General features: G+C 37.2%; 2 protein-coding genes across 3 annotated transcripts; one reads left to right on the top strand and one right to left on the bottom strand.

Annotated features, from left to right (window-relative positions):
- Positions 1–1,209: 1,209 nt before the first annotated feature.
- On the top strand, positions 1,210–6,513 carry LOC113343777 (alpha-mannosidase 2-like). Of its 2 annotated transcripts, XM_026587909.1 has the most exons (5): positions 1,210–1,854; positions 2,209–2,358; positions 2,871–2,903; positions 3,224–5,988; positions 6,166–6,513. In XM_026587909.1, the coding sequence occupies exons 1-4, from the start codon at positions 1,291–1,293 to the stop codon at positions 5,954–5,956; spliced, it is 3,480 nt and encodes a 1,159-aa protein (XP_026443694.1). In that variant the 5' UTR covers positions 1,210–1,290; the 3' UTR covers positions 5,957–5,988; positions 6,166–6,513. The 2 variants fall into 2 exon arrangements, with proteins under 2 accessions (XP_026443694.1, XP_026443693.1); XM_026587908.1 differs by having other exon boundaries at positions 3,224–6,513.
- Positions 6,514–7,063: 550 nt separating this feature from the next.
- Positions 7,064–7,989, bottom strand: LOC113343636 (small ubiquitin-related modifier 1-like). The gene is made up of 3 exons (XM_026587758.1): positions 7,799–7,989; positions 7,518–7,670; positions 7,064–7,423 (listed from the first exon to the last, which is right to left on the bottom strand). The coding sequence occupies exons 1-3, from the start codon at positions 7,886–7,888 to the stop codon at positions 7,343–7,345; spliced, it is 324 nt and encodes a 107-aa protein (XP_026443543.1). The 5' UTR covers positions 7,889–7,989; the 3' UTR covers positions 7,064–7,342.
- Positions 7,990–19,220: the final 11,231 nt, after the last annotated feature.

The following is a 19,220-nucleotide window of genomic DNA, read 5'->3' as shown; positions in this document are numbered from 1 at the left end:
TTTGGTAAGTGAACGCGTTGAAAAATCTACAAATCAAGAATAACAATAGCAAACCCTAGGGAATCATAATTAGAAATTACAAATTTGTTTAGAAATTCATCATCGTTTGTTTTCTACTGCACATAACAATAACTAAGATTAATATAACTAAAGTAATTTCTACTCGAAACTGGTCCTTCATTTTATTAACCTTAGTTTTTGCATGAATTTATGAGAACGATAAGCGAATCATATTCGATGAGTTAAAAAACATGTAAAACAAACTAGATCATATGTTGACCCGATATATTCATATGAAATTAGTAAAAATTTGATAAATATGGACCGTCTTTATTTACATATAGAACGCAAAACCATATGAGATAGTGTTAGATTTGAGAGTGTCAAAATATCACTCTGCATAATATGAACACTGAGATCACTTTTAGCTAACAATAAAAGCTTTATTTTAGACAATGTCAAAATAGGTTAATTTAAACCTAATTTCTCAAACAAAAAAAAAAAAAAACAACAAACACAAAAACATAAAAGATACTATAAAACTAACTCCTCTTGTTCAAGATATCAAACACCTTATACTCGGTGCAAACTATGTGGATGTATGTCTCAAGAGATCCAATAATACCGTTTAATGGTATTTGAGCACTTGAATAATATCGAAATAACAAACAAAATGATATAACATCTAACTCTAATGAATATATGTTTTGTTTTAATAACTTATGAATTATAAATCTTTTTTGGTGTTAAACCCAATAGATAAGACGGGGTCATATTAAAGTTCAACCATTTTTTTTCTTCCGAAAATACATTTTAGAATTGCCATTGCTTGCCAAATGACACATTTTTTAATGTATACAATCTAAACCATTAGATTGCGTCCACTCTTTTCTGAAGAAAGACATGATCCTAGAGTTTATGATTACACCACCATTAGATTAGTCGATTTGTAAATGTTACACCATGATTGATTTGATCGATAAATCTTACTCAACCGCCTATCTGAATCCAAAGCCTTCATTGGTCTGGGAACATGATTTGTAAAGGTGATATAGTAGCAGTATAAAACTGGGAACATGGTGCACGTTGAAAAAACTTGTACCCCCTTAAACAGCCACGGTGGTGAAAGGAGTCAAATAAAAAGAGTAGCTAAATCAGTGACTAACACCAAAGTAGTAAAATATAGAGGACCGCATTCAAAATAACCGATTACCAGAAACAGATCGAAATCAATAACACACTCGAAAACACACACACGCACAGTCTGTGTAGATTTCGTCTTCTCTCAAAATGGCGTTCTTGTCTTCCTACACAGGAAACAATCGCCGAGGAAGTGGATGGAGTAACTCTATACTCCCAACATCAATCACAAAATCAAAACTCCCCCGTAACGCCAAATCTCGTAGACGCACATCACTTTTAGATTTCTTCTCCTCTAATTTCTTCTGTATAGGTATTTCAATCTCTTTCCTATTCTTCTTAGCTGTTATTTTTCGTTACGGTATTCCAAATCCATTATCATCTACAAAATTTCATACCAGTTCCAGGTCTAGAAAACCTATCAATTACAGAAAACCCATAAACAGTACTAGTTTTGCTCCCTCAGTTGGTGCTGTTGTTGATATAACTACAAAGGGTTTATATGATAGGATTGAGTTTCTTGATGTTGATGGCGGACCATGGAAACAAGGATGGAGAGTTGGTTATAAAGGAAACGAGTGGGATAACGAGAAATTGAAAATTATTGTTGTTCCTCATTCACATAATGATCCTGGTTGGAAATTAACTGTTGAACAATATTATGATCAACAATCAAGGCATATTCTTGATACCATTGTTGATTCTCTTTCTAAGGTGAAATTTCTTGTTAATTTCAGTCTTTCTTGTATTTTTCATTTTGTTTTTATACAGATCTTGTGATGAATGTCTTGGAAATGAATTTGGATATGGTTGGACTTGAACTCTAAGTGTGAGATTCAGTCCTATGGGTCTTACAAATGATCGATTATGCTTAACTGCATACCGATCTGGTTAAGTTGGGGTGCTCTTACTGAAAATGAGTGGTTAAGTGTTTGGAAATATTAGAATGCTCTAGATACCAGGCATTCATCCCAGTGGATACATGCACCCTAGCAAAACCCTTTCATTGTTGTTGGAACTGTTATTGCTAGAGCTAAGTTTTACTTTGAACTTATATTGAAATGTTAGGATGCTCGGCGGAAGTTTATATGGGAAGAGATGTCGTATTTGGAGAGATGGTGGAGAGATTCATCACAAGCGAAGAAGGAATCATTCACTAGTTTGGTGAAGAATGGGCAGTTGGAAATTGTTGGAGGTGGTTGGGTGATGAACGATGAGGTATATATCTGTGTATTATGCATTATTTGTTCATCTAGTTGTGGTTTTGTAGTACTGGACATTTTAGGATTGACATCAAAGAAAACTAGGTCTCGCGTTTCACATTTGTATTGTTCTCCAAGAAATGTTAGTAGCGGTCTCAATCCAAATTATGCTCGTTAGTTGATTGTTTTAGTAGTTTCAATAATATTACTCTTGTGATTGGTGATAAAATCTCTGATCCACTCTATTTCTTGAACATAAAATCCCCAATGGAGTAGAATTTTCCCACAACCACAGAACATATATCATCGTTACTTGTAGAAACTCTACGGCATAATCATATGATGGCCTGTCAAACTCTAGAAGAGTATTAGGTAGCCGAATCATGGGTACCTCATATAGTTTATTCTAACAGAGTGCGAGGTTTCAGGCTGAGTGTTGTAGGTTAAACTTTAAAGTTTACATGGATATATCTTTTTTGCATATTAAGCTTGATGTTATTAATCAGCATGCCCTCTTCTGTTTTGCAGGCAAATTCACATTTTTTTGCCATCATAGAGCAGGTAATGAAAAAACTTTGCTTATAACTTCTATTGCCTTATGCAAACCCTATTTCTTGGTTTGGTTTTAATTTATTTTGGTCTTTATTCAGCATCGATTTTCGAATTTAAGGATTATGGCCAATTTTGTGTAGTGTTTTGAAATCAGATATCGTGTCCTATATCTTACTTTTATATCGTTCCAGTAATATGCTTTGCAAAATCCTTCATTGACAAGTAGGACAGTATTCTTTTTCATTTGTATCAAGCTGCTCATTAAGCTACTGTAAAACTCCTTATTTATTTAGTGATGCACACTGATCTTTACACATTTCTTGCATCAGATGACAGAGGGAAATATGTGGTTGAATGAAACAATTGGGGTTGTCCCGAAAAATGCTTGGGCAATAGATCCATTTGGTTACTCACCTACCATGGCATATCTGCTCCGGCGCATGGGTTTTGAGAACATGCTTATTCAGAGAACCCACTATGAGCTGAAGAAAGAGCTTGCTCTGCATAAAAATTTGGAGTTTATATGGCGACAGAACTGGGATGCCGAGGAAACCACTGACATCTTTGTACACATGATGCCTTTCTATTCTTATGATGTTCCACATACATGTGGCCCTGAGCCTGCAGTTTGTTGTCAGTTTGACTTTGCTCGAATGCGAGGCTTTATGTATGAGCTCTGTCCTTGGGGGCAGCATCCAGTTGAGACAGATCAAGACAATGTGAAGGAGCGTGCACTGACACTATTAGATCAATACAAGAAGAAGTCAACTCTATACAGAACAAACACTCTTCTCATTCCTCTAGGAGATGATTTTCGTTACATTAGCATTGATGAAGCAGAAGCCCAATTTAGAAATTACCAAATGCTATTTGATTATATCAATTCAAACCCTGATTTGAATGCCGAAGCAAAGTTTGGTACTCTTGAAGATTACTTTGGAACTCTACGTGAAGAGTCTGAAAGAATAAGCTATTCTCTTCCTGGAGAGATAGGTTCTGTCCAGATAGGGGGTTTCCCTTCTCTATCAGGTGATTTCTTTACCTATGCAGATCGACAGCAGGACTACTGGAGTGGCTACTATGTATCTAGGCCTTTCTTTAAAGCAGTTGATCGAGTATTGGAGCAGACGCTTCGTGCATCAGAGATAATGCTTGCTTTTGTGCTAGGAAACTGCCAAAGGGCATCGTGTGAAAAATTCCCTACTAGTTTCTCCTACAAGTTTACTGCCGCAAAGAGGAATCTAGCCCTTTTTCAGCATCATGATGGTGTAACTGGTACTGCTAAGGATCATGTGGTTGAGGACTATGGAACCCGGATGCACGCTTCGCTTCAGGATCTGCAAGTTTTTATGTCCAAAGCTGTTGAATTTCTACTGGGGATTCGCTATGATAAATTGGAACAGAATCCCTCCACGTTTGAGCCAGAGCAGGTGAGATCAAGATATGATGTCCAACCTGTGCATAGAGCAATCAATGCTCTTGATGGAGGTGCTCATTCAGTTGTTTTCTTTAATCCTTTGGAGCAAACAAGAGATGAAATTGTGATGGTTATTGTTGACAAACCAGGCGTAACAGTTCTAGATTCGAACTGGTCTTGTGTAGAAAGTCAGGTTGCTCCTGAGTGGCAGCACGACAGTGGCAACATCTTTTCTGGGAGACATCGTCTCTATTGGCGAGCTTCTGTTCCCGCCTTGGGCTTGCAGACTTATTACATTGCTAACAAATTTGTTGGATGTGAAAAGGCCAAACAAGTGAAACTCAAGTTTATTACCGACTCTAACCCGTTGCCATGTCCAGCTCCATATGCTTGCTCAAGACTGGAAGGAGAAACAGCAGAGATCAGGAACCAGCGGCAGACACTCACATTTGATGCTAAGCTTGGGTTGTTGCATAAGGTAAGCAGCACTGGAACCGTCACCGTTGTAGGAGAAGAGATCGGCATGTACTCTAGTGTGGGTAGTGGTGCTTACCTTTTTAAGCCAACTGGTGAGGCTCAGCCTTTAATACGTGCCGGTGGGCAGATGGTTATATCAGAGGGACCTTTGATGCAGGAATTTCACTCTTATCCGAAAACAGAGTGGACCCAATCTCCCATCTCTCATAGCACTCGCATTTATAATGGAGAGAACACTGTTCAGGAGCTTCTCATTGAGAAGGAATACCATGTTGAGCTAATTGGCCAGGACTTCAATGACAAGGAACTGATAACTAGGTTCAAGACGGATACAGACAGCAAACAGATCTTTTATACTGATTTGAATGGTTTCCAGATGAGCCGAAGAGAGACATACGACAAGATCCCTCTGCAAGGAAATTACTATCCAATGCCCTCTCTTGCCTTTTTGCAGGGTTCAAATGGTCACCGGTTTTCTGTCCATTCTCGGCAGTCGCTGGGTGTGGCAAGCCTTAAAAATGGTTGGCTAGAGATTATGTTGGACCGCCGTTTGGTTAGAGACGATGATCGAGGTCTTGGACAAGGTGTAATGGATAACCGTCCATTGAACATAGTTTTCCACATCCTCGCAGAGTCAAACATCTCCATGTCAGATCCTGTTTCCACTCCACTGCCCCTCAACCCTTCTCTTCTCTCACATCGCATAGGCGCCCACTTGAACTACCCAATGCACACATTTATATCCAAGAAATCACAGGAAACATCGAAACGGCAACCACCAAGATTCTTTTCTCCTTTAGCAGCTTCTTTACCGTGTGACTTGCATATAGTGAATTTCAAGGTACCACATCCTCTGAGATATTTCCAGCAGCCTCCTGTAGATCCTAGATTTGTTTTGATGTTACAGAGGAGGCAGTGGGATTCTGCTTATTGTCGGAAAGGAGGGACACAGTGCTCAAAGCTAGCCGAGGAGCCTGTTAACTTATTCAACATATTCAAAGATCTCGATGTTGTGAATGCCAGAGCAACTTCCTTGAATCTCTTACATGATGACACAGAGATGCTTGGGTACGCTGAGCAGTTGGCGGATGCTGATCAAGAGGGACATGTATCCATCTCTCCCATGGAGATACAAGCTTACAAACTAGAGCTGAAACCACACCGATGATTTTGGAGTATAGTTGCTGGTCTGCATTTCTAGTAAGAAATCCCGACACTAAATGAGCATCCTATCTGATATTCAAATTACTTTGTTAGGGAAATCACCCAATCCTCATGTCCTTCTGGCCTTATCCTGATTACATGGAGTTCCTAATGCATTAATCAAAGCAACAACTATCAAGTAAAATTTCCTATATGTTTGGACCTCTCATGCAGCATCTGTCAAGTTAAAGCTGTATCAATCATAGAATCTGTAGTTAAAAGATGAAGCCTGCAGAAACAACTTGCCCAAGGTTTTGCGAACTTCATTGGTCGAGGACATAGCTATGATGCCCTTTATCGTAGTCTGCTCGCTGGAAACAATCCGGATGAAGTTGGGTGAGATTTTTTTGTTAACTGCTTCAGCACTATAGAGTTACACAGTAGACATGGAATCAGCCATTTATCATGGCTGTACACACATACTTACAATGAACTGTAATGTAAATGCCACTTTTTAAGGCTTTTTTCATCATGGAAAACTTTTTGGTAATAATTGAATTGCTAGCACGTGATTTTTTTGTCTGTGATTGTCCTGAGTTTATAGAATCTTCAGCCATGGTTTTGCTAGTTGTGTATTACCTAAATAGGTGGTGATTTTGTCTCTTCACTTGGTCTCGAAATCACTTCTAAAGCAATTCAGCTGCACTCTTTTTAGAGAGCTCTTAGGTGATTGTCGGACTGAATAGGTAGGTTATTAGGTGGATTAAGTTGAGCAAGCAAAATTTTACTTTCTTTTTTTTTCTTTTTCTCTCGGTGTTCATTGTGTTGGAAATTTTGATACTGTCACATGCTTAGTTTTAGGAAATATCTTGATGAGACAAGTATTGTTCGCACAACCATGTATTGCGTAACATACATTTCCTGCAACATTTTTGGACCTTGAAACTAATCGTGTTGCCCAACCGTGTATTGCGTAGCATACGTTTTCTGCAACATCTTTGGACCTTAAATATAGTTATGATTTCCGAACATATACTGGAAGACTGAGCTAAAAGGTTTGGCCCGCAGCAAGAGCCGCACATCTTGGCTGAGAACCTATTTCTTGTTGGTGGACATCCCCAAGCTAATTCCATGGTGAAGAGGAGTACTTATTTTTCAAAACAAAAAACAAAAAAACAAAGACTAATTAGGTCTATACAGCAATAACACAAACCCCTTGGTTAAAAATCAAATACAAGTCTTTGGAGCACCAAAGTTCTTCCTAGGAGATGGAATAACAAACAATCTACTACCAGACGATATGTTCAACAGTTCACCTAGATCTAAACTCCACCGATTTTTCCTTAGCTAAAGACTACATTTAAAACACCTAAAATCAGTCCCACATTTATATATACGGTTCCTTGCATGTTCACATCTGTCGGTTTCTTCCATAGCCAGCGCCAAACTGGTACAGAAAGGCATCGATTTCAGCCCCATCTTCTATTCCAAGCTGCAGCATGTATACCAAAATAAACATCTCAACTCTAAAAAACAAAAAAACTCAACAAAAAAAATGGATGACACCACTTGTGATAATAAATTACCTCGTCAGGGGTATGCTCTGGTTTAATCCGAGTACTATCATATAAGAAACGGATCGTCTGCATATCAAGTTGTTTAGCCTCACCGTAAGCATTCATGAGCTTACTCATCTGAGCATCGCGCCTTATTCTGAACCAAACTTCAGTTTGATCAACCTACAATGCATACCCAAGTAAATAAGTACACCCGTTTGAAAAAAATCAATTTTTTTTAAAGGACACACGGTTATAACTCAAAACAGCGATCAATCAATCGAAAGAATACAGAGAGGGAGAGACTTTACATTGCTCTTGACCATGATATTAATCGTATTAGTTATCTCAGCAACTGGTTTTTTATCACCTTCTAATACAACATTTTCAACTCCAGACATCTGAGACTCAAGTGTGGTTTCTTTATGAATTCTTTTTTACCTTTTTTACCTATTCGACGAGAACGAAGTGCAGCGATTCTCTATCGAGAAGAGAGAGAGAGACTGAGAGAACACGGGTTGAAATGAGAAATGAGAAATGAGGAGTGCTTTGTATAAGTTGTAGTGTTGTACACCTCAGGCAGATAAGTTTGTATATCCTCCTGGTCGGTGAATCGCTAATCTTTCTCAACTTCTGTGATAGTTTTTGAAGGTACGGCCACGATTAATGGATCTTGTAGCATCTAGGCCTAGGGGAAGCTTTAACGAGTCATTTAGCAGAGCGAAAATGATAGATGACCCCACTCCCTTCCACCATTCCTTTTTTCGCCGCTTACGTGTTGAGTAGTTATTGGTCAGAGTTAATAAAAATGGGACCCATGTTTCTCCATGTGATCAAAATTAATGAAATGAAGGGTCCAGATGGTGCCATGTAATGGTGGAACGGAGCGGGAAAGTGGGTGGGCGAAATGTAGCAGCTTCTAGCAGAGTCTCGACTCCTGGACTGTCCTAGCTCAGGCCTATTTAAATGAAGGAAGGAAAGACTCTGTTTCACTCTTCCTCTTCGGTTAAGTCGATGAAATATCCACAGGGGAAACAATCATGTGGTCCTTTTTAGGTGGTTCCAAGATTACATTGTCCAGCGGGACAACACGTTTACTGTTTGGTTCACAATTATTTAAGAATATTAAAATAGACCAAAATATCCTTCCGTGTTAATTACTATTTTTTTGTAGCATATCATCCTTTTTGATAAACTCCTAAACAAAATCAGAGTTCATTTTTTCAAATGAACACATAACAAAAACTTCACTATTATGAATAAAAACACGAGTTCATTCAATCAGATGAACTCCTTGTTAGAGCATTGCTCGGTCGAACTCGCATGCGTTGCTATCTCAAGCATGTTTGTCAATGTTAGTGATCAAAACTATAAGTCTTGATTTCTAGTCTACTATAGCTAAGGTCTCGGATTAGGATAGAAAGTGTAGTTGAGCTCAAGAACTCCATGACAATCATCATACAAGACGAAGGACTACTCAAGGAACCGGTGGATCTTCATCGACTAAAAGGTATGTGGAGACTTGAACTTATCTATCACTCAAAAGTCTATTTATCTCCTATCTTGAGACAAAAGTCGTTTTGCTATATAGACTTAGATTATACACATTTGCTATTTCGAGCCGAGTTTAACTCACATATCAATTTCTCGAAATATGTGTTGGTAAGCTTTCACTTTAGCCAAATTCATCTTTACCTAGTGACGAATGTCATGTTATGTTTCAATCACTTTGAAAATTGCTCTGACGAAAAATGGTCTGTGAATAACGACTATATAACGTTCTCTGAGAATGTTTCAATGATTGAAATGAGAGTTTAGATTACATAACCATTGGTAGGATATAAGCATTGTTGTGGAAATACATATATGTATAAGTCCTTATTCCTTGAACCAAAGTTTGCGAACTTTGTTGATCAAGAGAAACGGAATGTGGCGTGAGCCAAGTCCGCGAACTGGCGGAAGTTCTCGACCCGAGAATTTCTGCTGCAATTTGTGAACTCCTTTCGTGAGCTTAAGTCCGCGAACCCAGTCCGCGAACTTGAGTAGGTTATATCTAAAATCGGTTGTTCTTGAACTCATGTTTATATAAACTAAGGAATGCTTTTGCAAACCGTGGCTATAAAGTTCATGAACCGATTCGAGTAAATCAAACCGTTTTTGCTTCGATTGTGTCTTGTGTAGTTACATAAGATCTAAGAAATTGAACAACTCTCTAACTAGTTCATTTGAGTCATTTGAACTAGTTATGGTGAAGACGAATATGGTTGATATGAAAGTGATCATATGGCTAACCATTTGGTTGACTATTGTTGAACCAATAAATGTACAAGTTTGGGTACGGTTACACAAGCTTAGAAACGTGCATTTCATTTATGTGTAACAAGCTAGTTTTCGATCTAACGGTTGAAAGATATTAGCTTGAATCTAAATCAGGTTTTCATCTAACGGTGAATATTGAATGCTTTGTTACCAAGCTAACATTGATTGCAAACCCTGATTTGAAAGACTATATAAAGGAGAATTCTAGCAACTGGGAAACCTAATCCCCACACCTTCTGTGTGATACTAGTTGTGCTAAGCTAGAGTCGATTCTCCTTTAACCTTTGGTTTCTTCTTCTAAACCAGGTTAACGACTTAAAGACTTCATTGGGATTGTGAAGCCAGACCGATACTACTTTCTCGTAGTTGTGTGATCTGATCTTGCTGTTTCTATCGTACGAGTACAATTGTAATAATTGGCTTGAGATTGAAATCTTCGATAGGCAAGATATAAAAGAAATCACAAACACTTCGTCTCATCGTTTGTGATTCCACAATATCTTTTTTCGCTGCGTCGATAGGATTATTGTGAGGCGATTGATAATACTAGGCTGTTCTTCTGGAATATAAGTCCGGTTTATCAATTGGTTCTTGTTCACCTTGATTTATCAAAAGACGGAACAAAACTCGTAGGTATATTCGTGGGAGACGGATTTATCTATTACCGTAGACTTTTCTGTGTGATACAAATTTGTTTATAAAGTCTTTGACTTTGGGTCGTAGCAACTCTTGGTTGTGGGTGAGATCAGCTAAGCGAATCAAGTACGTAGTATCCTGCTGGGATCAGAGACGTAGGAGCATAACTGTACCTTGGATCAGTGTGAGATTGATTGGGCTTCAACTACAGTCTGGACCGAAGTTAATTTGGACTAGGCTAGTGTCTGTAGCGGCTCAATACAGTGTGTGTTCAATCTGGACTAGGTCCCGAGGTTTTTCTGCATTTGCGGTTTCTTCGTTAACAAAATTCTAGTGTCTGTGTTATTTCTTTTCCGCATTATATTTTGTTATATAATTGAAATATCACAGGTTGTGCATTGTTCAATCAATTAGAATATCTGACCTTTTGGTTGTTGATTTAAATTCATTGACACTTGGATATTGGTCTCTGGTACCATCCAAGTTATCTCTCTAGTATTTGATAAAGACTCGCATATTTCTATTTGCTTGAGTATATATCAAATCGAGAGATTGAGATATCAACTCTTTGATATACTTTTTATCTAGATTGAGTCTGACTGTCTAGTTGATTCTCTAGAAAATATATTGGAGTTTTTTCATACAGATTGCTAAGCGAAATATTGGGCGTGGTTGTTGTACCCCCACTTTTTCAATTGGTATAAGAGCAGGCAAACACCTTAAAGACCTTATAAGTCTGTGTTTGTAGCGATCTGATTATGAACGAGTCTATCTCTAATAACGTACTAGTTAAGAAATTACCAGATGATTCTAAAAGCTTGGATTCACCTGAGAGAACTGTCACATCTAAGCCAATATCTAAACATTCTCTTGATGTAAAAACTGTTTATTGGGAAACTCTCCTAGAAGAACAGTTGGATGAACTTTTTGATGAAGGTGATTCAGATATTGATAGAGATGTTGATGAGGAAGTCTCAGAGTATGTTAAGTTTTTGGATTCGTGGAATATGAAGAAGATTACAACTTCTCATGTCTCACCTCTTCTGACTCCTCTCTGTCGAGAAAACAAGAAATTGAGATGATGTTACGCAGGTGTTTATTTTTCGAATCGTTCTAACGAATCGATCCTCAAGGATTCTGAGGAAAACCTACGTATGAAGTCACTTGAATGTGATAATCTTTATCAAAAGTACTTTTTGTTGGAAGAGAAACTTGCAGAATCTAAAGCAAGGTTTAACTCTCGACAAATTAGTTTTGATGACAGAGAAAGTGCTTGTCTCACTTGAGAAAAACGCCTTGAGGCTGATTTAGCTGCTGCTCTTGATAAAATCAAGATGTTGGAAGATGACTTGAAAAAGTTCAATACTAGTTCAAGCAAATTAACCATTATGCTAGGAGCAAGTAAAAATCATTGTGATACACGAGGATTGGGCTATAAGGGAATAGATGCTCCAAGTATTAGCAAAGAGGTAAAATTTGTCAAGGCTAGTGATTCTTCTCAGCAAAAGGTTTCCACTGATGGGAAAAGTGAAGTACCTTCACCGGCAGTTAAGGTTCGAAAGAGCAAAGTATATCAACCTCCAAAGTCAGTACATACGGATCGAGGTAAGAACATTCCTTATGTTTGCCACTATTGCGGAAATAAAGGTCACCTGGAAAGGAGATGTCGTTTCCGTATAAGGAATGAAAAACTTCATGATGTTCTTGTTTGGGCATCACAAGAAGTTGTGAAACCAAGATCATATGTTAAGGCTAATCCCCTTAATGCTACAGGTTGTAACTGTCCAACCTTTAGGCAAAGAAATCAGTGCTGTGATAAACCTATTTTTGCCTATAAATGTCATACGAATCCTTTTCACAATCGTAATGGTTATCAAAAGGATAACTTCGTAAAGACGAAGACAAGATCCGATGTTCCCAGTTGGAGAAAGACTAACTTGCAAAAGAATAGTCCATCCAATCCTATTTCGAGAAATCTTGAAGAGAGTAACGGGAAGAAGGTTCTGGTTGTTTCTAAACGCACTCATAAGTGGGTTCCAAAGAAAGTCATTGACACTTTGAGTGTGAAAAGGAATGATCTCCCAGAAAATTCCATGACTTTGGAGAAGGCAGTATCCATGATGTTGGAACTTAAAGAGTTCTTTGGAAAGATGTATTTGGATGTGAAAGGTTCTAAAAGTGATCTCTTTCATGATAATCCAAAAGTCACTTGTGGTGAGCAAGACATTGTTCACCTCAACACAACTTAAGTGTGTTTTAAGTGCATCCTCACCAAGGAATGCCCTGTTATGTATACGGTAAGGGAAGCACGAAAATTGGGGCGCACAGATTATGTTTGGTAAGGCTGTAGAATTCAATTGGATTCATCTAAAAAGGTATGTCTATAAACTTGAGAAAGTTTTATGTTTTTGTTACTTGTTTGAGTACTTATAATGATCCATGTACCTGGCTTATCGTTCATTTCTACCTAACTTGATATGTGTTTAAGGTTCTTAAATGTTTAGGTTTGAAAACATTAGTTCGGGATGTTTGGACTTCATGGTACACATACCAAGTATGCATAACATCATTTAAAACCAAAATCCAGGGGTTTAAGTTCGCAAACCCCGTCTGCATACTGCTCCAGGATACGAAAATTCGTTTGCAAACCCGTATGCATAGTTGACGTCAATATTTGGTAAACTTGTTTTGGCCGTAACTTCTTCGTCCGAACTCGGATTAACCTCATTCTTTTTTGCACTCTTTTCCTCTTTGGATTCTCTTCAAAATGGAAATGAGAAACCTTGAATTTGGATGAGTTAAGATTGGTATTTGTCCTGTCTCTTGTTTTTGAGTATTTTGCTCCATTTCGTTGCACTTGTTCCACTTCTCTTGAACTTGGGCAGTTGGATTCTTGGAGTACTACTCTTCTAAGCTAATGTAGCTTTTACAAGAATGTTGTTGGTGAATCACAAAGAAGGAAGTTCAAGAATGGAAAGTAGTACGCAGTGCTATGGAATTCTTGAGTGTTCACAATCATCCTTTGTGAACTATGGTGCATAGTCGTTACTGACTTTGTATGTTCTTATTTGTTAAAAAATTCTTTTTATACGCCTTGGTGTAAATCCATGCGAAAAAGTTTGATTCTACCCTATAAGGACAAATCATCTTGTTTGTGCATTACGAGTTTGTCTTGTTGCCTAGGAAACTTCTTATGAGAATTTATTCTTATTTTTGAGAAGGATTACTAGAGTTTGGAATAGCCCTTATTGTGATTACACATAGCTATGTCCAACGTTTTAATCTTCATGTTTTAGATTTATTGGTTTAAATTCTAAATTTGTTTGGAAGATGATTTTTGCAGTATTAATCTTTATGGTTTTATATATTGCAAAAATTTTATGGGATATGTGTGTTTACATCCGTGAACAATGATTGTCCCATACCTTGTCAAAAGTAAAGTCTTTCGTATGTCGATATGCATGTATTGATAAAAGAATGAATAGACTTTTGACAAATACAAAAGTTAAGCCTATTATGTCAATTATTGATGGAAGATAGGTTAAAATCTTTTGTTCGCAAGGATTATGTCTATTGAATGTCGTTATGCGAATAGTGATGGAAAATAGAATGAATCCTTGTGTATTCCGCAGTATTGATCTTCCCTGATCCATATTTTATGTATTACTGTGAGGCTCCGTAAAGTGCCTTATGTTGAGCATTGAACGACCAAGTTGATTATTTTTATGATTAGCTATGTTGTTGTTCCATGAGGTACTTTATGTCGAGCATATTCAACTAAATTAATCATCTTGTTTGGTTATTTAGTTGTTGCTCCGTAAGTTTTCTTATGTCGAGCATGACCAATTAAATTGATTACTTTTGTGATTAGTTTGGTTGTGTATTTCGATTAGATTAATTATGGGTTCTCTTGTGATTAATCTAATTTTTTGTTTTAAGTCTCCATAAGTTCACTTATGTTGAGCATTTGTCGATTAAATTAATCATGGGTTCTCTTGTGGTTAGTTTAATTGAATATTTTTGGATTGAAATTCATACTTGTATATGATTTGTTATGTCCAAAGAAATCCTTCTTTTCTTTCGAAATTAAGGTCGCTCTTGTTGTTCTTTCGGGAATGACATTATATGGGGAAGAGTTCTTAATTGAACTTGTGCTTAATTGCCAAATCTTTGTGGGGAGTGCGCCGTGGAATATTATAGGGGTTATCTTGTTTCTTTACAAACTCCTATATGAATGCATTTAGCTTCGAATTTATGATTGCATCTAAATAAGATGATATATTTTTGCTTTCTTTTGGTCAAGAAATGTTTCTTTCGGAAATTTTATTCGGATCCCGTTCTTGTACCTTTGCTAATTTTATTGACAAAAAAGGGGGAGAATTAATATGTAGTTGACACTACAAATACATATGGTTTTCGGATCATTATGTAAGGGAGAGTGGTTTCCATGTGAGATGGAGTATTGACTAAGGGGGAGTAATACATATCACCATAGTATTGTTATTGAAGTTGTGATACAATTTGACTTTGACGTTGTGTAATGATACTATGACACTGTATAATAATGATGAAGAACTCTTGTTTTCTCGTTGTTATAGCTATGGATTTTCAACAACGATGATGCTGAACTTACAACCTTTGGGATCATTGGAGTACTTGGAAGTGACAAAGATTTCAAGTAATGTTGAAGATTAGGCGTATGGAATAGGAGCTACAAAAGTTAATTTATTTATTTTTTGTATTCCATATGTATTGATAGTTTTATCACTAAAATTGACAAAGGGGGAGATTGTTAGAGCATTGCTCGGTCGAACTCGCATGCGTTCCTATCTTAAGCATGTTTGTCAATGTTAGTGATCAAAATTATAAGTCTTGATTTCTAGTCTATTATAGCTAAGGTCTCGGACTAGGATAGAAAGTGTAGTTGAGCTCAAGAACCCCATGGCAATCATCATACAAGACGAAGGAATACTCAAGGAACCGGTGGATCTTCATCGACTAAAAGGTATGTGGATTCTTGAACTTATCTATCACTCAAAAGTCTATTTATATCCTATCTTGAGACAAAAGTCGTTTTGCTATATAGACTTAGGTTATACACATTTGCTATTTCGAGCCGAGTTTAACTCGCCGATCTATTTCTCGAAATATGTGTTGGTAAGCTTTCGCTTTAGCCAAATTCATCTTTACCTAGTGACGAATGTCATGTTATGTTTCAATCACTTTGAAAATTTTTCTGACGAAAAATGGTCTGTGAATAACGACTATAGAACGTTCTCTGAGAATGTTTCAATGATTGAAATGAGAGTTTAGATTACATAACCATTGGTAGGATATAAGCATTGTTGTGGAAACACATATATGTATAAGTCCTTATTCCTTGAACCAAAGTTTGCGAACTTTGTTGATCAAGAGAAACGGAATGTGGCGTGAGCCAAGTCCGCGAACTGGCGGAAGTTCTCGACCCGAGAATTTCTGCTGGAGTTTGTGAACTCCTTCCGTGATCTTAAGTCCGCGAACCCAGTCCGCGAACTTGAGTAGCTTATATCTAAAATCGGTTTTTCTTGAACTCATGTTTATATAAACTAAGGAATGCTTTTGCAAACCGTGGCTATAAAGTTCATGAACTGATTCGAGTGAATCAAACCGTTTTTGCTTCGCTTGTGTCTTGTGTAGTTACATAAGATCTAAGTAACTGAACAACTCTCTAACTAATTCATTTGAGTCATTTGAACTAGTTATGGTGAAGAAGAATATGGTTGATATGAAAGTGATCATATGGATAACCATTTGGGTGACTATTGTTGAACCAAAAAATGTACAAGTTTGGTACGGTTACACAAGCCTAGAAACATGCATTTCATTTGGGTGTAACAAGCTAGTTTTCGATCTAACGGTTGAAAGATATTAACTTGAATCTAAATCAGGTTTTTATCTAAAGGTGAATATTGAATGCTTTGTTACCAAGATAACATTGATTACAAACCCTGATTTGAAAGACTATATAAGGGAGAACTCTAGCAACTGGGAAACCTAATTCCCACACCTTCTGTGTGATACTAGTTGTGCTAAGATAGATTCGGTTCTCCTTTAACCTTTGGTTTCTTCTTCTAAACCAGGTTAACGACTTAAAGACTTCATTGGGATTGTGAAGCCAGACCGATACTACTTTCTCGTAGTTGTGTGATTTGATCTTGTTGTTTCTATCGTACGAGTACAATTGTAATAATTGGCTTGAGATTGATATCTCCGATAGGCAATATATAAAAGAAATCACAAACACTTCGTCTCATCGTTTGTGATTCCACAATATCTTTTTTCGCTGCGTCGATTAGGATTATTGTGAGGTGATTGATAATACTAGGTTGTTCTTCGGAAATATAAGTCTGGTTTATCAATTGGTTCCTGTTCACTTTGATTTCTCAAAAGACGGAACAAAACTCGTAGATATATTCGTGGGAGACGGATTTATCAATTATCGTAGACTTTTCTGTGTGATACAAATTTGTTTATTAAAGTCTTCGACTTTGGGTCGTAGCAACTCTTGGTTGTGGGTGAGATCAGCTAAGAGAATCAAGTACGTAGTATCCTGCTGGGATCAGAGACGTAGGAGCATAACTGTACCTTGGATCAGTGTGAGATTGATTGGGGTTCAACTACAGTCCAGACCGAAGTTAATTTGGAGTAGGCTAGTGTCTGTAGCGGCTTAATACAATGTGTATTCAATCTGGACTAGTCCCGGAATTTTCTGCATTTGCGGTTTCCTCGTTAACAAAATTCGGGTGCCTGTGTTATTTCTTTTCTGCATTATATTTTGTTATATAATTGAAATATCACAGGTTGTGCGTTATTTAATCAATTAGAATATCCAACCTTTTGGTTGTTGATTTAAATTGATTGACACTTGGATATTGGTCTTTGGTACCATCCAAGTTATCTCTCTAGTATTTGATAAAGACTCGCAGATTTCTATTTGCTTGAGTATATATCAAATCGAGAGATTGAGATATAAACTCTTTGATATACTTTTTATCTAGATTGAGTCTGACTGTCTAGTTGATTCTCTAGAAAGTATATTGGAGTTTGTCCATACAGATTGCTAAGCGAAATATTGGGTGTGGTTGTTGTACCCCCACTTTTTCACTCCTAATAAAAACCTATATGAAAACCGAGGTCATTATTTCAAATGAACTCCTAATAAAAACCTGTATGAAAACAGAGTTCATTCTTTCAAATGAACTCCTAATAAAAACTTATATGAAAACCGAGTTCATTCTTTCAAATGAATTCCTAATAAAACCTATATGCAAAACCGAGTTCATTCTCTCAAATGAACACCTAATGAAAAAGAACAAAAAAGAAAAGAAAAAAGTTCATCTATCGAAATGAACACCTAATCAAAACTACTTCAAAACAGAGTTCATCTATCCATTGAACACCTAGTCAAAAAACACAAGAAAATAGAGTTCATTATAATCAATGAACAACAGCAGAGCAGAATAAAAACAAAGTTCATTATAATCGAATTCATCGTCTTCATCATCTTCAACAGTAGCAGCAGCAGCAACGACGAAGAAATCATCGTCGTCTTGATCATATCCATCGTCTTCATCATCATTTTCAAACACGTTGTGATTTATTTCATGTACATGCGAGGGTCTTGGTCTTGTTGCTTTTACCGGGCGAAACCAATAGTTTCATTATAATATTATGTAATGGATGAGATTCATGCCAGAAAAGTTAGGTGTCCTTGAAGACGCGAGTTTTATGGAAAGAAAGGTGTAGTGGAAGTTCATGAGCCTATTTCAGTGTCTTCAAGGTGTCCTTGAAGACGCGAATTTTATGGAAAGAAAGGTGTAGTGGAAGTTCATGAGCCTATTTTAGTGGCTTTTGTCCGTTGTGGGAAATCTGTCCCTTGAAAATCAAACGCATACTTCAAAATAAAAAATTAATAGGAAAAAAGATACATTAAGAACTTAAACTAGATCTCCAAACTCTCGATCCGCTGACCTCCTACTTGAGAGTCAGGCTCCTGGCCAACTGGACTAATTCCTGATGGTTACACATACTTCAATTGGGTTTACAACAAATAGCTTTAAACGCTATCAATACACACATCTGGCATCATACGTTTACAATAAGTGTGTTTGAAGAAATGCATTTTTAAAGGACGTGGGGGGAAAGCGTTATTAAAACTGACGTCTCGGTTCAGACATATTTTACAGAACCTCTTCAAACGCATTCATTAATAGCGTCTCAATTAGACGCATTTTATTACTCCGTCTCAGTACGAGGAGCGTTTGAAAACAGCGTCCAGACTCCCACGTCCAGGCATACACGCAGCTATTAAACCCGTGTGGAAATATTTGGGAATTGCTAAATTTGGCAATATGGCCACTTTACCAACCGTGATTGCGCCTAGTTTTTTTTTTTTTGGCTTATCGCAACAACACTCCAGTTGCTCTTAAGGCACTTTCAAACTCATGCAATGACAATAGTTCTCATAGTATTTCCAGAAATATAAAAAATACTAGAGTAAAGACATCATAAACAGTGCTTAAAACATATAAAGCAACTCTGGAAGGCACCAATTACCTCAAACATCTGCTACAAGCTTATGGAAATCCGGCGGGTCAACACATCAAAATCTACAATCATCCATCACCCGAAGCTAGAACAACACCAACTGGACGAACTAAAATAAGCCATAAATATGCCAACAATATCAACCCCCCTCCCCCAGGAGTGCAATTTAAACATGGGAGATCTTCCAGACAT

The sequence above is a fragment of the Papaver somniferum genome, unplaced genomic scaffold (genome assembly GCF_003573695.1).
Source record: "Papaver somniferum cultivar HN1 unplaced genomic scaffold, ASM357369v1 unplaced-scaffold_65, whole genome shotgun sequence".
NCBI lineage: Eukaryota > Viridiplantae > Streptophyta > Magnoliopsida > Ranunculales > Papaveraceae > Papaver > Papaver somniferum.
Note: the sequence above shows the minus strand (reverse complement) of the source record. Positions and strands in the feature narration are given on the sequence as shown.

What these genes read in the sequence shown, in the direction of transcription:
- LOC113343636 (XM_026587758.1), bottom strand. Translation starts at nt 7,888, where the DNA reads ATGTCTGGAGTTGAAAATGTTGTATTAGAAGGTGATAAAAAACCAGTT. An exon ending in ATATCATGGTCAAGAGCAAT is followed by an intron (nt 7,671 to 7,798) that starts GTAAAGTCTCTC and finishes TATGCATTGTAG; the next exon opens with GTTGATCAAACTGAAGTTTG. An exon ending in CAGAGCATACCCCTGACGAG is followed by an intron (nt 7,424 to 7,517) that starts GTAATTTATTAT and finishes TACATGCTGCAG; the next exon opens with CTTGGAATAGAAGATGGGGC.
- LOC113343777 (XM_026587909.1), top strand. Translation starts at nt 1,291, where the DNA reads ATGGCGTTCTTGTCTTCCTACACAGGAAACAATCGCCGAGGAAGTGGA. An exon ending in GTTGGGTGATGAACGATGAG is followed by an intron (nt 2,359 to 2,870) that starts GTATATATCTGT and finishes TCTGTTTTGCAG; the next exon opens with GCAAATTCACATTTTTTTGC. An exon ending in TTTTTGCCATCATAGAGCAG is followed by an intron (nt 2,904 to 3,223) that starts GTAATGAAAAAA and finishes TTCTTGCATCAG; the next exon opens with ATGACAGAGGGAAATATGTG.